Consider the following 18235-nt stretch of genomic DNA (forward strand, 5'->3'; position numbering starts at 1 on the left):
CTTTTGACCAACAAGAATCAACATCTCTATTCTGTTTGATGATTTTCCCCTAAAAGTTCTCGCCTTGTATTTTCATCTTTATGCTATTGGCACTACATAATCAAACATTTCCATTTTTCCTTCCAATGTTTTACTGAAGGAAGCCAACCTTTCCCCACCGTATTAAATACAGTATGTTTTTATTATCTAATATGCAGTTAAGTCTGTCCAGCTCTAACATCTATAACTTTTAATAGCCGATCTTTTACTGTCGGTGTATCTTTTTCTTTCCATTTTTTAGCAAAGAGAATGTGAGCAGCTGTAACCATGAATAGTACTAATTTCCAATGTTTATTTCCATCGTTTTTATACAGTGCATCTGTCATATTCAACAGGAATAGTTCTGCTTCCATTGGGAACTTTATTCCAATAATCTGTGACGTTGCTGAGTATATTTCTATCCAAAACTTGCAGGCTTTAGGACAGCTCCACCAAAATGTACATAATTTTTAAAGGAAAGAGATTTTAGCTGCAAAGATTTTACAATCTCAGCAGAAGAAAAAGAGAGAGAGAGATAGAGAGTTGAGAAGCGAAATCAAACAATAAAAATGGGGTAGAGGAGAAACCAGAGACAAAATGGTGTAGTAGAGTCTATTCAGGTTCAGCTTGATCATGATGCTTATATGTTAGTGACCAGTTAGTTACTATGTTTTGGACTAAGCTTCCTCACAAGATTGTTGTGAGGAGAAAACACGGAGGAGAAAATGCATTCCCTTGAACTCCTGGAAGAAAAGACAAGATGTTGTTGCTGTTGTGTGCCTTCAAGTCATTTCTGACTTATGGTGACCCTAAGGCAAACCTATCATTGGGTTTTCTTGGCAAGAGTTGTTCAGAGGTTTGCCATTGCCTTCCCCTGAGGCTGAGAGAGTGTGACTTGACCAAGGTCACCCAATGGGATTCATGGCTAAGCTGGGAACTGAACCCTGGTCTCCAGAGTCCAATACTCAAACCACTAGGCCACGGTGGCTCCCTGCAAATCTACAGAATGTATGAAATGTATATATAGATCCACCATGCCTAGACCCAAAGGAAGTTGAAAGGCCCTCCTCCCATCTTAATTGGAGAGGAGAACCAGTAGTATCTGCTGGACCTGGTCCCCTTCCTCACTGCCATTCCCTTCTCCTTTTGTGCCATGTCCTTTTAGATTGCAAACCTGAGGTAGGGAACTCCCAAATTGACAATCTGTAAATGCCCTGAGAGTCTCTGTGGCTGAAGAGGTATAAATACTCTAAATTAATGAATGAATGAACTAATAAACATAAAAGGGCTACAGTTCAGTTCAGTGATAGCATGTATTTGTTGTATTCAGAAAATCCTGTGTTCTCAAACCTTACAGTCTAGGCAATGATATAGTGGCACCTTGAAGTGGTGATGCCCTAGGATTTTTTAAATAGCAAATAGCAGAGGCAATTACAGCCAGCCACCATCTCCTTGGACTCCTTTTGCATGGCCTCAGGATACTGCTTTCCTGAATTCAGTTGCAACACCCACAACAGCCCAAAGAAGAAATTGGTTTTCTTTCCCCAGGAGCAAAGGATTCCTTTGAGCTATCAACTAGTGAGCAGGATGCATTAGCTTGATCTTGAGAGCTGTTCTAGTTGCCTGCATTTTTGGATGCTAAAATAACATGGGAAAAGGACTGTTTGCATTTAAAAACAGTTAAACCCAGTGTGAGCTCTTGTTTATTCAAGAAGGTGTCCAGCCATTGTGTCTAATGGGACTTGAGCATCCATGGATTTTGGTATCCACAGAGGGAGCCTGGAACCAAACCCCAGCGGATGCCAAGGGCCCAATAATAATAATAATGATAATGATAATAATGATGATAATAATACCTCATTGTACATAATGGGATCTACAGATTTTTTTTCCCATGGAGAGGTCTTGAAACAAAACTCCAGCAGGTGTAAAGGGCCCACTGTAAATTTGCAAATGATAATAATAAGAATACCCTGCTCTGTACATAATGGGATTCGAGCATCCATGGATTTTGGTATCCATTGGGGAGGTCATGGAAGCAAACTCCAGCAGATGCCAAGGGCCCACTGTAAATGATGACAATGATGACAATGACACCCCATTGTACATAATGGGATTTGAGAATCCACAGGTTTTGGTATCCATGGGGGGGGGGGGGTTCCTGGAACCAAACCCCAGTGGATGCCAAGGGCCCACTGTACTTACCTCTCCCCCACCTCTTGAAACCTTTTATTTTTGCAACAGCCCTGTGAGGTTAGCTGGGATGGTGAGCAAACTGACTTGACAGGTTGCAAATGGATGTGTGAAGTGCAGTCTCACCTCCGAATAACTGCTAAGGAAAAGCAAAGTAATGAGTCTGGGAGTGGTGCATTTGAAAGAGAAAAGCCACAATGGAGAGTGCTGAACTCTTTCCCCCATTTCAAACTATACTCCTCCATCTCATCCCTTGCAGGCTTCCAGACCTTATTCAATCCCTTTTGGGATATTGGGGTTGTTTTCGCCCCTTTCCTGTGAGCTAACTGTGGGAGGGAATGAAGCTCTTATCAGGTTGCTAGAAGCAGGGAGGAAACTCTTTGGAGGTGGATGGGATTAACCCCAGATATGTCCTAATCTGAAATGCTTGTGCGAAACACCCGCTAAGCAAACATCTGGAGGCAAAGCACCTTCTTTATCAGGGCTGCTTTCCCTCTGTCATTCTGTTTTTTGGGGGTGTTTCCTTAATGATTAATTTTAAGGTGGGCAAAATGGATGTAGCCCTGCTCCTTCGCTCCCTGATGTTTGCTTTACACGGAAACCTCCATATGCATGGGGTTTTCTTTTATCCACGGTTTCAAGCATCCATGGTCCAAAAATATAGTTTTAAAAAATATAAATTCTGAAAAACAAACTTTGATTTTGCCATTTTATATAAAGTGCACCGTTTTACTGCGCCATTGTATTTAATGGGGCTTGAGCATCCACGGACTTTGGTATCCTTGGGGGGGGGGGGAGATTGTCCTGGAACCAAGCCTCAGTGAATATCAAGGGCCCATTGTAAATAATAATAATAATAATAATAATAATAATAATAATAGTGTAATAATAAAGACTCCATTGTATTTAATGGGACTTGAGCATCCATGGATTTTGGATTCCATGGGGGGGGGGGGGGTCCTGGGACCAAACCACAACGGATACTAAGGACCCACTGTACTTGTGTGATGGATTTTAAGAGCAGTTATTTATGAAAAGAGAGAGTGGTGTAGTGGTGGACACTGACTTTAGCAACCAGGGTGACCAGATGTGTCTCCATCGTAAAGGAGGACAAGGCACTGCAAAATGTCGGACCTTCAAGAAAAATGTAGGCCATGATGGTATAACAGCTAAAAACTTGAAGTCACACTCTCTCAGCCTAAGAATAAGGCAGTGGAAAAGAAATAATGTCAAGAAAGCCCAATGTTAGAGTTGCCATGAATCAGAGATTAAGTACAAATAATTAAGAACAATTTTCTTTTTTTATATAAAAGTGCATTATTCAAACAAGCAGAAAGTTGAGAGGCATGATCTTCCATCCCACTCCAGGCAGAAAGACTTTGGACAAATAACAAAGACTTTTGAGAGCCAGAATAGTGTAGAGGTTTCAGTGTTGGATTATGACTCTGGAGACCATGGTTCGAATCCTGGCTGGGCCATTAAAACCCACTGGGTGGGCCTGGGCAAGACACACTCTCCAAGCCTCAGAGGATGGCAATGACAAACTGAAGAAACTGGTCAAGAAAACCCAATGATAGCTTTGCCTTAGGACCTGAAGGCATGCAACAACTACTCTTTATCATAGCAGAGTCAGACAAAGCAGTGTTTGTCTGTTTCAGCATAAAAAAAAATATAAGGGGATCCTCTACCACTTTTGAGACTAAGTGAGAAAAATAGCTTTCTCTCACAACTGTCTCTGGACTCCAGTCCATCAGTGCCTCTAGCCCACAAAAGCGAAGGCTCAAAATGCCTTTTTGTCAATTAGCCTCAAAGGTGCTGCATCCTTTTATCATTACCTTGCTTTGTCCCAAGTTCAGTCTGGATGTGGTCCAAATTGTCCCAGACTCAAGTCTGTATTTAGTATAGTTTTGGGCTAAGACTCTGGAGACAATTCCCCGCTCAGCCATGAAACCCACTGGGTGTCTTTGGGCAAGTCACAGGCTCTCAGCCTCAGAGGATGGCAAAGGTAAAGGCAACCTGACCTCTAGATAGATAGACAGATAGATAGATAGATAGCCAGTGTGGCTAATGGTTTGAGTGTTGGACTACAACTCTGGAGACCAGGTAGCACCTTTGAGACTAACTGAAAGAAAGAAGTTGGCAGCATGAGCTTCCGTAGACTTCAGTCTACTTCCTCAGATGCATTTGGTGGAGTGGAATCCAGGTATAGACATATATATTCCATTGGTATGTGAGGATGTCAATACATAGGTGCTTCAAGATCTTTCTGTGTACTGATTCTACAGACTAACACGGCTATATCTTTGAAGTCTACCTCTGGAGACCAGGGTTCAATTCCCAGCTCACTCATGAAACCCACTGGTGCCCTTGTGCGTGTCACATGCTCTCAGCCTCAGAGGAAGGCAAAGCTCCCCATAGAAAACCCCATGGCCTTAGGGCTGCCATAAACTGGAAATGAAAGCACACAACAACAGTCTATATTTAGTTCTTAGGTTCCTCTTCTGCCCCTGCAAAATTGGGACTGTTGGAGGGTATGGAAAGACTAAATTAAACTTGCTTAGGTGCTGGATGTGCGGTGAAAGAATGTGATATCCTTCAAATTATATTGGACTGCAAGCCCCATTAGCCCCAGCCAGCTTAGCCAAGGTTGAGGAATGTTTGAGCTAAGTCCCACAACGTCTGGAGGAGGATATAATACCAATGTGTGTGGGTGTTATGTGCCTTCAAGTCATTTCCAATTATTTATGGCAACCCTAAGGCAAAACTAGTATGGGGTTTTCTTGGCAAGATTTCTTCAGAGGGGGCTTGCCATTGCCTTCCTCTGAGGCTGAGAGAGTGTGACTCACCTAAGGTCACCCAGTGGGTTTATTGCAGTGGGTTTCACTGCAGAGATGGGAATCGAACTCAGGTCTCCAAGTCATAGTCCAGCGCTTAAACCACTATGCCATGCTGGCTCTCACACCTGTTCTAAAAGCACATGCAGCCTTATATCTTTATCTGTTAGAATATCTATGCACCAAAAGCCCCACCCTGAATGGCAATGCAGTCATTACCTTCCCTTCTTTTTTAATGTGTTAACTTTAATTCTAATTTTTGCAGTTCAGTTTGATTTGCAACTCTACCTTCAGCCGGACACACTTAAGGCAAAAAATATCACAGGGGGTTTAAATCTACATTACAGGGAATTAGGAACTGGTTTCAAGCACCTTTAATTAGCATAATCCAGAAAACTCTAGGGCCCCATACAGACAGGCCAACATAAAGCTGCTTCAGGTCACTTTGGAGGTATGCTGTTTAAAAGATGCATGTGTCCTAAGAGTCCAGGTGCTGTGCTAAAGCTGCACTCTAGTTCTTAGGACTGGATTGTGGCTTTGGTGCGGCTTCCAGACTCTTAGGACGCATGCATTATTTAAACAGCATATCTCCAAAGTGACCCAAATCAGCTTTATTTTGGCCTGTCTGTATGGAGCCTAGGTTTTTGTTTGAGGTGTTAAATGCTGCTGCAGCCCAGGGCACCATCTCATAAGAGGTATAATGGAAAACAATGGAAAAGACAGGGTTGGAGTAAGGGGTATATCTCCCTTGAAAATATTGGGGAACTTGAAACTACAGTGGTCCCTCCACATTCACTAGGATTAGGGGTGAAGGACCTTCGTGAATGGGAGAAAACCCCAAATAAAAACCCACTATTTTTTCTACCTGAGCGGACACTTTTCTAGGAAGGCCAGGTCCTCCAGTGTAACTTTATGGGGTCAACATCTGCCAGACGTTGGATTATAGAATCATACTGGACAACCTACAAATGACCAGAGCAGTGTTTCCCAAACTTTGGTTCTCCAAATGTTTTGTACTTCATCTCCCAGAAGCCACAGCCATCAGGCATTCTGGGAGATAAAGTCCAAAACATCTGGAAAACCAAAGTATAGGAAATACTGCCCTTGAGAAATGTTTTCTCTAGGAACTTCTAGGTTCTCCAACACAACTCTATGGAACAACCTCTGGCAGAATTGCACTGGAGAACCTAATGGTGCCTAAAGAGGACATATGAATCAAATCCACAAATAATCAAATCCTCAAAAGTCAAAGTCACAAATATGGAGAGCCAACTGTAGATGCAGCCTGGGATGCAGAGCTTTTAATGCACAAACTCCAGTTCTGCTCAGGCTCCTTCCAAATTTACAAACCAAGCATTTGGAGGAACAACTTAGGTCTGATCTGCACTTTAGAATTAATGCAGTTTGACACCACATTAACTGCCACGGCTTAATGCTATGAATTCTGACAGTTGTAGTTTTTTTGTGGCACCAAAGTTCTCTGACAGAGAAGGCTAAATATCTCACAAATCCCAGAATTCCATAGCATGGACCCATGGTTGTTAAAGTGGTGTCAAGCTGCATTAGTTCTGTAATGCAGTTGCAGCCATGGACTTTGTTGTTGCTGTGTGCCTCCAAGTGACAACTGTGACTGAAAGAACTGCTTATTTCATTTAATCCCAAAGGTGCTACAAGATCCCATTGTGTATTGATTTTCCAGGTGAACACAGCTACAGCTACACATGGCTTGTGTTGCTCTTAAAGACACTCACTATCTGAACTATCACTATTATAACACCTACACTTGTGCCTCCATGTTTGCTGGGTTAGGAGCACAGGACTCCCGTGAACGTGGAAAACCACAAATAACAAAAACTCTACGTTTTTACCTGAGAAGACACCTCTCTAGGAATCTCTAGGTCCTCCAGTGCAACTCTGTGGTCAACATGAACCAGACACTGGCCATAGAATTGCACTGGAGGAGCTACAAATGCCTAATGGAGTGTCCTTCTAGGAATCTAGGTTCTTCAGTGTGACTTTTGCTTAAAGTTGACCATAGACTTGCGCTGGAGGACCCAGATATTCCTAGAGAGAGCATATTAATGAAATCTGTGAATAATCAAAGCCGCAAAAGTCAAAGCTGCAAATGTGGAAGGGCGAGTGTATTTGCAAAGACTTACCTATCTTTCTGCCCTAAACTAGGATTATATTTGACAGCAGCTTCTTACTGCCATCTAATGGTCCTCTGGAAATGTTTAAATATCCTGGTTAAATATCCTTTCATTCACCTTTTGTAGAGGAACACCAACAAGCCTTTTTCCTCTTCAATTCCCTTTTGCAGCTGTGCACACACACACACAGACACAAGCCCTTAAATATGCAGCCCTCAGTCTTTGCCTGAGCTTGTTTGCAATGGCACAGAAACATGATAATTAACAGGCTGGAAATAGCATGCAAGTTATATATGATGGTTGTGTTTCTTGAGTGGCAACAATTTGCATGATGCCAAAGCCATGCTTTTGTGAGCATAAGACAGGTGTGGCTCCAGGAGACAGTGAGAAAAGCATGGCAGGAATTTGAGGAGAGGGGGCCATAGGTTGAGTAGCAGAGAATGCCTACTTAAATGGATTAATAGACTCTGAGAAGGAGGCGTGAAAACTGGAGGAAGGGACATCTATAAAGATATGCAGATGACACTGTACTACTAGCAGAAAATAGCAGAGAGGATTATTGAGGAAGGAAGGAAGTGCAAAAGGGAGGTTTCAATCAGACATTAAGAAAACACAAAAACAACCACCACCAATTATTTCCATAACTTAAAAGAAGTTTGAAGATAATGAAATAATTCAAATTATGGCAAACTATACCCTGAAAAGCGAGTGGAAGAGGGATTCTCAGCAGCTGCAGTTTTCAGGGCATTTAAAGTAGCAATAATAATAATAATAATAATAATAGCATAATAATAATAATAATAATAATAATAATCATCATCATCATCATCAGAAGGTGGCAATCTGAGCAAACCTGGCCAAGTTCACCTAAATAAATTAAAATGTTATTTTAACATTTATTTAACCTAGATACATTACATTTATTAAAATGTTATTTTAATTTGTTGTCTGCTCTAACTGAAATTTATAACTGAAATAAATACATTAATAAAAGACAAATGTCTAGTTATCCTATGTTATTTTAATTTGTTGCCTGGTGTATTTTATTGTTTGGACGTTAAGATGTATTAATACATATTATGTTTAATTATTTTCGTAGAGCATTTTATCTGTTTTAATCAATTGTATGTACAGCGATGCGTAAATATTATATTTTAATTTATAATCATTTTAATATTTCAAATTTTTTTTAAATTGTATATTTATGCATTTTAATATTTTGTGTAATTTTTTAAAAATTGTGTTGTTTTGTACTTGTTTGCCGCCTTAAGTCCCTTATTATTATGATTACTGCTATTATTTTATTTTCTTATATCCTGCCTTTCTCCCAATATAAGGGACTCAAGGCGGCGAACAAGTACAAAACAACACAATTAAAAAAACAACACAAAATATTAAAATGCATAAATATATATTGGGAGAAAGGTGGGATATATAACAAAATATAATAATAATTTATAAATAATAATAATGATGATGATGATGAGAAGGTGGCAATCTGAGCAAGGTTGGCCAAGAAAACAACAACACAACACAACATCCACAAAACAATGGTTGTGGACGCCTTGCTTTGGCCCTCAGTTGTGTTGAAGGCCTTCCTACGCAACAACACAACAAAGAGGAGCCATTTATTTGGGGCCTGTTTTTTAATTATATTATTATAATTATTATTATTATTTCCACTTTTTGGCCCTCGGGCTCTGTTTCTCTAAAGGCGCCATTTATTTGGGGCCTGTTTTTTAATTACATTATTATTATTATTATTATTTCCACTTTTTGGCCCTCGGGCTCTGTTTCTCTAAAGGCTCCATTTATTTGGGGCCTGTTTTTTAATTACATTATTATTATTATTATTATTTCCACTTTTTGGCCCTCGGGCTCTGTTTCTCTAAAGGCGCCATTTATTTGGGGCCTGTTTTTTAATTACATTATTATTATTATTATTATTATTTCCACTTTGTGGCCCTCAGGCTCTGTTTCTCTAAAGGCGCCAGGCTTCTGGGTTCCCGCTAGGCCTCAGGTCGCCTAGCAACCCAGAGAGGCCTCCTAAGATGGCGGACGCGGGCCCTGTTGCTTTTCTTTCCCGTGATGCTCCGCGCCCAGTCCCTTGCCCGAGAGAGTGGAACGGCGGTTGCCATGGCGACAGAGGCAAACAAAATGGCCGCTCCCAGGCTCTAACTGCCGAGCTGAGGGCGATGATGGCGGCTCCGCCTGGAGAGCTGGACGAGGAGAGCCTCAACGACTTGTACAGCTGGGTCGACGGCATCCCGCTCTCCCGCCCCAAGAGGAACATCGCCAGGGATTTCAGCGACGGAGGTGTCTATATTTTGGGGGAGGGAGTATTATTATGTTCAGCCTCCTTTGTCAGAGAGAGCTCTGTAGCCACAACGAACTACACTTCCCAGGATTCCATAGCACTCAGCCAAGGCAGTTAAAAGTGGTCCCAAACTGGCATTTATTTCTTCAGCGTGTGTTTTGTTTTGTTTTGTACACTATTTATGCTTCTTTCTGCCAGAGAAGCTCAAGTGCCACAGTTGCACTACAACGGTTAATTATTTAGTAATTCATTAAAAATTATCAATGATTTAAAAACAACCGTTAATAATTAATATTAACGGTTGTTTTTAATAATTGGTCATTTAATTGTATTTTATTATTATTATTATTATTATTATTATTAGTGATGGGAGGGTTACGGTTATAATGTTATTGTATTTTATTGCTTTGTTTCAGTGTGAGCCGCTTCGGTCGTTTGGAGGAGCGGGATATAAATACATTTATTATTATTATTGTTATTATAAACAATTTGTTTCTATTTGCCGCCTCTTCCTGCAGATCGAAGCGGGGCAACAACCAGATAAAAGACAGCCATTGATACCAATAAAGAATACAGTTACTATAATCAGCAGTAATAATTCCAGCAAAAACCCTAACCCTCCCACAATGCAACGGTAAAATTAACATCGTATTATAATCATTACCATTATTACATTTCCCAGGATTCCCTAGCACTGAGCCAGGGCCGGGTTTAACCCCTGGGAGTCTGTCACTAGGGCTGCATCCACACGGCGGGATGTAACCGGGTTGCAGCTCAATGCTGTGGGATTTGTAGTTTGGTAATTCAGCCTTCCTTGCCAGAGAGCCCCAGTGCCACCGGAAACTACAGATCCCACGATTCCATCCTATGAACAGTCGGGATTTGTAGTTTGGTAAACCGTTTAGACGTCAAAGACAGCTGGGGGTGCCACTCCATCTGATAGCCTCAGGGGAAGGCAATGGCAAACCTCCTCTGAACAAACCTTGCCTAGAAAACCCCAGGATAGGTTTGCCTTAGGATTGCCCTGAGTCTGAAACAATTTGAAGGCACACAACGACAACAACAGCAACAAGAAGTCTCCTTGAATCCAATCAACAAGGGAACAGTTCTTGTTGCAGCGTATTGGAGGACTTTCATGGACCTCTACGTATCCTCAAGTTTAGGGGATACATAGGGTCCAGGAAAGTCCTCCCATCCCTACTTACACTGTGATGATATATGTATGTAAGGATATGTAGGGATCATTAATACAAAACAATCACAACTGTGTAGCTCTAGGTTATCATTCCTTTGTAACTGCCGAATCCTGGCCATTATAAAGAAATACAAATACTGTATTCAAAACGGCATGGATTCTGGTTTGAACAGAGAAGAGTCAAAGCGCATTGAGGCTTGTGGGTGGAACAGAGGGGGAATTGGGCAAGGAACCAGAGGAGCAACTTGGGCCCAAAACACACTGCACAAACTATCCAGTTTGAGACCCCTTCAACTGCCCTGGCTCAGTGCTAGGGAATCCTGGGAATTGTAGTTTATTGTGGCACCAGAGCTCTCTGACAGAGAAAGCTCAATGTCTCACAAAGCGACAGTTCCCGAGCATTGGGCCAGGGCAGTTAAAGCAGTTTCAAACTAGATTGTTTCTGCAGAGTGTTTGGAGACACCACCAGCCTTTTGGAAGACAGCTGTCACTGCTTTTACCTCTCTTTTGTGTTTCCCAACCAGTTCTGGTGGCTGAAATGGTCAAGTTTTACTTCCCCAAAATGGTGGAAATGCACAACTACGCTCCGGCAAACTCAACCCAGCAGAAACTCTCCAACTGGGGACATCTCAACAGGTTTGTATCTTAGTTCAAAATCTTATCACAGAAAGCTGTATCCACACTTCGGAAATAATCCAGTTTGACACTGCTTTAACTGCCGTGGCTCAAGCTGTGGAATTCTGGGAAGTGTAGCTTGTGTAGTTAGAGCAAAGCTCTGGTGCTGCAACAAACTACACTCCCCAGAATTCAATACCATTGAGCCATGGCAGTTAAAGTGGTGTCAAACCAGATTATAATATTGTTGCAATGCAGACGCAGTCAAGAGATTTAAGTCTCTTTCAGGCTATGCACTTCTAGTACTTTGATCCCACTCTGTTAAATCCTGGGTTCTGTAGTTGTATGAGGCATTTAGAATTCTTTGCCAAAGGACTGAGATAGCTAGATATCCTAGAATTCGATAAAATGGAATCATGAAGATTGGAAACGGTGTAAAAAGTGCTACAGTTGTGTAACATGAAAGAGCCATTAGGGACTTGAGTTGCTAAAATGGAATATTCTGTGTTAGATTTTCTACCCAATGTTTTGAAGGCTATGAGCTGAATTCTAAATAAATATTGGATCTCAAAAATCAGTATTACATTTTTAATAGTGGAGTACAGTGGTCTCGCCACATTCGCTGGGTTTAGGGGTGAAGGACCTGCATGAATGTGGGGAAACCGCAAATAAAAGAACACTATTATTTAACCCAAGAGAACACCTCTCTAGGAATTTCCAGGTCCTCCAGTGCAACTCTATGGTCAACATCTGCCAACATCTATGGTCAACATCTGTTGATCATAGAATCTTGCTGGAGGACCTACAAATGTCCAAATAAGTGTTTTCTCTAGGGACATGGGGGACACCTGGCTGAATTAAACTACGTGTGAAAGGGATCTAGGAGTCCAAGTAGACCACAAGTTGAACATGAGTCAAGAGTGCGATGCGGCAGCTAACAAGGCCAATGCGATTTTAGGCTGCATCAATAAAAGTATAGTGTCTAGATCCAGGGAAGTAATAGTGCCACTCTATTCTGCTTTGGTCAGGCCCCACCTGGAATACTGTGTCCTCTTCTGAGCACCACAATTAAAAAAGGACATTGAGAAACTGGAGCGTGTCCAAAGGAGAGTGACTAAAATGGTGAAAGGTCTGGAAACCATGCCCTATGAGGAATGACTCAGGGAGCTGGGGATGTTTAGCCTGGAGAAGAGAAGGTTAAGAGGTGATATGATAGCCCTGTTTAAATATTTGAAGGGATGTCATATTGAGGAGGGAGCAAGCTTGTTTTCTGCTGCTCTAGAGAATAGCACACAGAGCAATGGCTGCAAATTACAGGAAAAGAGATTCCACCTCAACATTAGGAGGAACTTCCTGACAGTAAGGGCTGTTCGACAGTGAAACACACTTCTCCCTCGGAGTGTAGTGGAGTCTCCTTCCTTAGAGGTCTTCAAACAGAGGCTGGATGGCCATCTGTCGGGGATGCTTTGATTGTGATTTCCTGCATGGCAGGGGGTTGGACTGGATGGCCCTTGTGGTCTCTTCCAACTCTGTGATTCTATGACATCTAGGTTATCCAATACAGCTCTATGGTCAGTTTCTTGCAGAGTTGTGCTCGAGGACCTAGAAATTCCTAGAAATAACATACTGTATTAATCAAAACTGCAAATAATCGAATCTGCAAAAGTCAAAGCCACAAATGTGGAGAACCAATTGATGGAGAGCCAGCATGTTGTAGTGGTTTGAGCATTGGACTATGACTCGGGAAAACAAATCCCCGCTTGGCCATAAAACCAACTGGGTGACCCTGAACAAGTCACACACTCTCAGCCCCAGAGGAAGGCAAAGGCAAACCCTCTGAAGAAACTTGCCAAGAAAACTCCATGATAGTTTCACTTTAGGTTCGTCACACATCAGAAACAACTTGAAGATACAGAACAACAATTACTACAATTGATTATGTCAGCTTGGATTTCACTGAGTCTTGGCATATCATCAAAACATTACCATGGCTGCGTATTTATTCTCAGAAGCCAACACACCACATAAACAGCATAGTAAGCTCCCAGTCCCTCTCTCCCTGGTTAATACCTCTCGAAAAGTCCCAAGAGAGCCGTAGTTATGCCAGTTTGCTTTGGGAGGAGACCTGACTTCATACGCCTTACACCATTTCAGGAAAGTTCTGAGCAAGCTGAACTTCTCCGTCCCAGAAGACATTGTCCGGAAGATCGCTCAGTGCACCCCTGGAGTGGTGGAGCTGGTGCTGATCCCGCTGAGGCAGAAAATCGAGGCGAAGCAAAAGCAGGCCAAGATCTCCTCAAACTCCTATCAGGTCAGTAGGCAGCAGTTGCACCCCAATGTCATGTTTGTAACAGATCCATTTCTTGATCCAGGACACATTTATTAAAATGTCCTAAGAGTAAAGTTTCAGGTTGGGTCTCATTGGGTCAACTTTCCTAGCCTTCTCAGACACACATCTAACAACATGGAAGGGACTACAGGTTGAGTATCACTTATGCAGAATTCCAAAATCCAAACTACTCAAATCCAAAATTGTCCACATGGGTGGCTGGGATGGTGACACCTTCACCTTCTGATGGTTACTGAGCATGTGTGAGCAGCAAAACTAGGAGAAAAGGGGAAAGCAGGATGGATAGATAGATAGATAGATAGATAGATAGATAGATAGATAGATAGATAGATCTGGCTACAGAAATGGAAGAAAAATCCCTGGACATTTTTTGGAAGGAGTCTTCCGAGTGGGCTCTAGAAGGTTCAAAATGTTTTTGTTTACTTGTACAAGCCTTACCTGAATGTTTTGTTCTCAATGTGCATATTCTTAGTTTTGGATAAAACATTTGCTGAAATACCTAGAACTGCTCTTTTATTTTGTGGTGTAGCAACCTATCCCTATTCGTCCATGTTATTTCTGCCTCTGGAGCCAAATTCCCTGAAAGGAGCAATGCCCAGGAACACATCTACAGTTGAACCCCACATTTGTGGCTTTGACATTTACGGCTTTGATTATCTGTGGTTTTAATTACTATGTTCTGTCTAGGAATCTGTAGGTCCTCAAGCGCAATTCTGATTGAAGTTGACCATAGAGTTGTACTGGGGAACCTAGATGTTCTTAGAGCAAACACTTCTCTAAGCATTTGTAGGTCCTCCAGTATGACTCTATGATCACCTTCTGGCAGATGTTGACCACAGAATTGCACTGGAGGACCTGGAAATTCCTAGAAGGGTGTTCTCTCAGGTTAAAAGAATAGTGTTTTTTTTTTTGTTTGCAATTACCCCACATTCATGGTGGTCCTTCACCCCTAATCCCAGCAAATGTTGAGGGAGTACTGTACTTTGTTAACTGAGATATTCCTGCATCTGGCCATCTTGCTTGCTATCTTTCTGGAAGGCAGCAGAGGGCAGAAGCTGAATATTTCATTTCACTGGTTTCAGCTCCCAGAGCAGCTGTTTCATACAACAGAGATAATAAAAGGAAGATTAAGGCTGCAGCTTCCAAAATTCAAATTACTGCTGTTGTTCCAAAGCATTTCTTGCTGTGCTACATACTAAAATCTCTGAAAAGTTAGATAAAACTTAAAAAGTGGCACAAATCCAGCCGAGCCATCAGATAGTCTGTTTGGTCTTTTACTTGCTTCCCTTAGCAGGGAAGGTTATGGGGGTTGCAGACTATTCTACTTGCAGGAGTGCAGGATCCTACAAGCAGATGAACCTGGTAAACAGAGCTTTAGTTTTTACCAAGGTGTTCAACTAGCAACTTGGCTGTGTTGGCTGATCTTAGCCTTAAACACTAATTATCTTTATGGTCTTTCATGGACACTTTCCAGTGCTTCATCACAAGCTGTTACTTCAGTTGGCAGAGTTACACAGATGTTTTTAGGGGTGGGTTATAAAGGTCACAAGAAGCCGAAACATAAAGAAGTACATAAAAAGGGAAAGGGGAAGAAGGAATTCTGCAGCACCTTTTTGACTAACCCTGCTTATTTTAACATCCACTTTTGTGGATTTCAGTTTGCTTCATCAGATGCGCTAATAGAATTAATATCAAACACCAGATATATTAGCAATTGTGGAGGTGGGGTTGTAGTGTGTTAGGATATGCAAACCCTACTGTGCTCTGTATTCTATAATGCTCCTTTCTAACCCCCACAACTATATATTGTAACTGCTAATATACCTAATATACTTACCTGAAAGAGAGCCAGCATGATGTAGTGGTTTGAGCGTTGGACTGTGACTCTGGAGACTAGGATTTGAATCCCAGGTCAGCCATGTAAACCCTCTAGATGACCTTGGGCAAGTCACACTCTCTCATCCTCAGAGGGTGGCAATGGCAAACCCCCTCTGAACAAATTTTGCCAATAAAACCCCATGATAGGATCACTTTAGGGTTGTGATAAGTTGGAAACGTAGGCACACAACAATATACCTGCGGTTTGATATTCATAAGTGTGTCTGAAGAAGTGGGCTGAAATCCACAAAGGCTCATGCTATAATCAGTTTGTCTTAAAGCTGCTGCTACATTCCTCCTTCTCCCCTCTCCTTTTTCCTTTTTATGCAGTGACGCACTTAGTACAGCTATCTCTCTGAAAGCGAAAAAGTGCACAAAGGTGGTTTCAGTCTGCAGATCTCATTGAATCATCCATTACACACCTAGCCTTGCACATTCAAAGCTGGCATGTCAGGAAGAAGGCTAATTTAGCACCCTTCTCCCTGAAGGCTAGGCCTCTATCTGGAGGTGATTAATTTTGCATAGAGAAATATTTGACTTATATGAGAACAAGGATATCTGATGAAAAACCTGTTCCAGTTTGGAGGCAGAATGAGGTGGCTCTGTGTGTGTCTCTGTGGTGTGTGCCTGGAAGTCATTACTAAGTTATGACACCCCTAATGTGAACCCATCATGGGGTTTTCTTGGCAAGATAACTTCAAAGGAGGATTGCCATTGCCTTCTTCTGAGGCTGAGAGAGTTTAACATCCCCAGCGTTGTGCACTCGGTTTCCAAGACTGAGCGGGGATTCCGACCCTGTCCTCTAGTCCAATATTCAAGCCAATAGAATAGATCATACTGGCTCTCTACAGGGACAATCCTGCATGGCTTATCTTACCATAGTAGTTCTCCATGCAGAACTATGCTGAGCCATTAATCACGATAAGAGCTGTTGCACCCTCTTCTCCATTTCTGTCCTGCACCTATTGAGGGGAGCGTCAGGAAAGCATTTGGCTATGTCCCTGTAGCTAGATCCAAAACAATTACATCACGCCTGGCAGGGGGTTGCACAGGATGGCCCTTGTGGTTTCTTCCAACTCTATGATTCTATGTTCTGCTGAGGTTTGTCAGGATCTCTAGGGGGCCATTCAGACTACGTGTTAACCCAGATCAGGAATTGATTCTTGCACGTGAAGTTCATATTGGCCCTGAATCTGTCACAATCCATTTCGAGGCATGCACAAGCGTTTCGTTGCAAATGCCCCTTAGCGCGGGTCATTTGCAATCGGGTTAAAAACCGTCTCTTTTGGAAAAAACCCGGGTTCCGCGAATATGAACTCGCCCCCGGTCATGATCGGGTCAAGTTCAGGGGAGGGACTTAGGTCAGAGGGAGGGCAGTGGGCAGGACATTACCTCCCCTTCATTGGAAGGAGGAGGAGGAGGAGGAGGAAGGATCCGAGGGAGAGAAGGGGGCCATGGAGGGCAGCATTGGGAGGAGGAGGAGGAGGATTGCCAAGGGAAATCGGGCTGCGGAGCCTCTCTCTCTTTTTATTTTTTATTTTTGACAGTCTATGCGCATAATTTTTTGGGTGACATAGAATGTGTGTGTGTTTGTGCTACTTTCATTTCCTCTTGCTCCTGGAACAGCACCTTATAAGAGCCTTTATTATTATTAATATTATTATTATTTGTGTTATATACGGATGCTACAATTAGAATGCCTGCGCTACATTTCCCTTTCATTATTTGTTTAAAATACGAATGCTACAATGCCAATGTTACAGATGTTTCCCTTTCAATTTGGCAAATTGATACTAATTGAATGCTTTTGCTTTTGCTACACACAAGACACATACCGGAGGTTTTTTAATTTGACAGCATCTGCGCACCCTTCCTTCCCGCCAGTTTTTTTTAAAAAAAGAAGGGAGGAAGCCCCCATCCACTTAGCCAATGGCTGCAAGAAACGTCACCTTTTACGAAAACAGACTAATTTGATTGACAGCACTCTTCCTTTTAAACCGGGTAAAGAGCTGCAATGGCGTTATGGGGTTAAATACCCCAGCTAAGGTATTTATAGTCGGCACTTGCTTCCGGAGGCAAATGTGCCATTCTTCTTCGTGGTCTCTGCGAATCATACAAATGGGTTTCACTGCGCCTGCGCAGTGCTGTTTGGAAACTTCTGGAATCACTGGGCAAAGTTTACTTTGCAACATATAGAAACTTTTTGGTGGTAACTCCGCCCACCCGTTATAAGGCCCCTGCCTTCCCGCTCTTTCCCCAGTTCCTTTTTTCCGCCGCGTTAGCTGCTGTTGGAACTTCGCTCGTCGCTCGTCTGCTTAGAATCACTGGCTATTTGACTTCGGACCGTTTTTTGACCATTCTCTTTGCTGACCTCCCTATTGTACTTCGACCTCGGACTGTCTGACTTCGCTCTTGTTTTCTCCTTCGGCTTCGTCGCTCCGGAAAGATGTCCCCTCCCTTCAAAAAGTGTGATGTGTGCGGGGGCAAGCTCCCGGTTCAAGACCCGCATTCATCATGCTTACTTTGCTTGGGCAAGGACCATGACATGAAGGCTTGCCAGTTGTGTAGGTCCATGACGTCCCAAGCGAGGAAGAATCGGGAGTCCTGCTTGACCTCAGCCATCGCGCAGGGTAAGGTTCATGGTGAGGGTTCCCGTCCGGCCTCCGCCCCGTCTCCAGCGACTTT

General features: G+C 42.5%; 1 protein-coding gene across 2 annotated transcripts in view; it reads left to right on the top strand.

Annotated features, from left to right (window-relative positions):
* Positions 1 to 9325: 9325 nt before the first annotated feature.
* LOC149313309 (sperm flagella and cilia-associated protein 1-like) overlaps positions 9326 to 18235 on the top strand; it is a 29464-nt gene continuing 20554 nt past the window's right edge. The window contains exons 1-4 of one of the 2 annotated variants that reach the window (XM_089526432.1): positions 9438 to 9511; positions 10031 to 10146; positions 11232 to 11343; positions 13477 to 13633. In XM_089526432.1, coding sequence (XP_089382558.1) covers positions 11246 to 11343; positions 13477 to 13633 — 255 coding nt within the window. In that variant the 5' untranslated portion in view covers positions 9438 to 9511; positions 10031 to 10146; positions 11232 to 11245. Of the gene's footprint in view, positions 9512 to 10030; positions 10147 to 11231; positions 11344 to 13476; positions 13634 to 18235 lie in introns of both variants that reach the window. The other variant, XM_089526431.1, reaches the window with a different exon arrangement.

This window comes from Sceloporus occidentalis, unplaced genomic scaffold (assembly GCF_023333645.1).
Source record: "Sceloporus occidentalis isolate IW3139 unplaced genomic scaffold, rSceOcc1.0.p SCAF_5, whole genome shotgun sequence".
Classification (NCBI taxonomy): domain Eukaryota; kingdom Metazoa; phylum Chordata; class Lepidosauria; order Squamata; family Phrynosomatidae; genus Sceloporus; species Sceloporus occidentalis.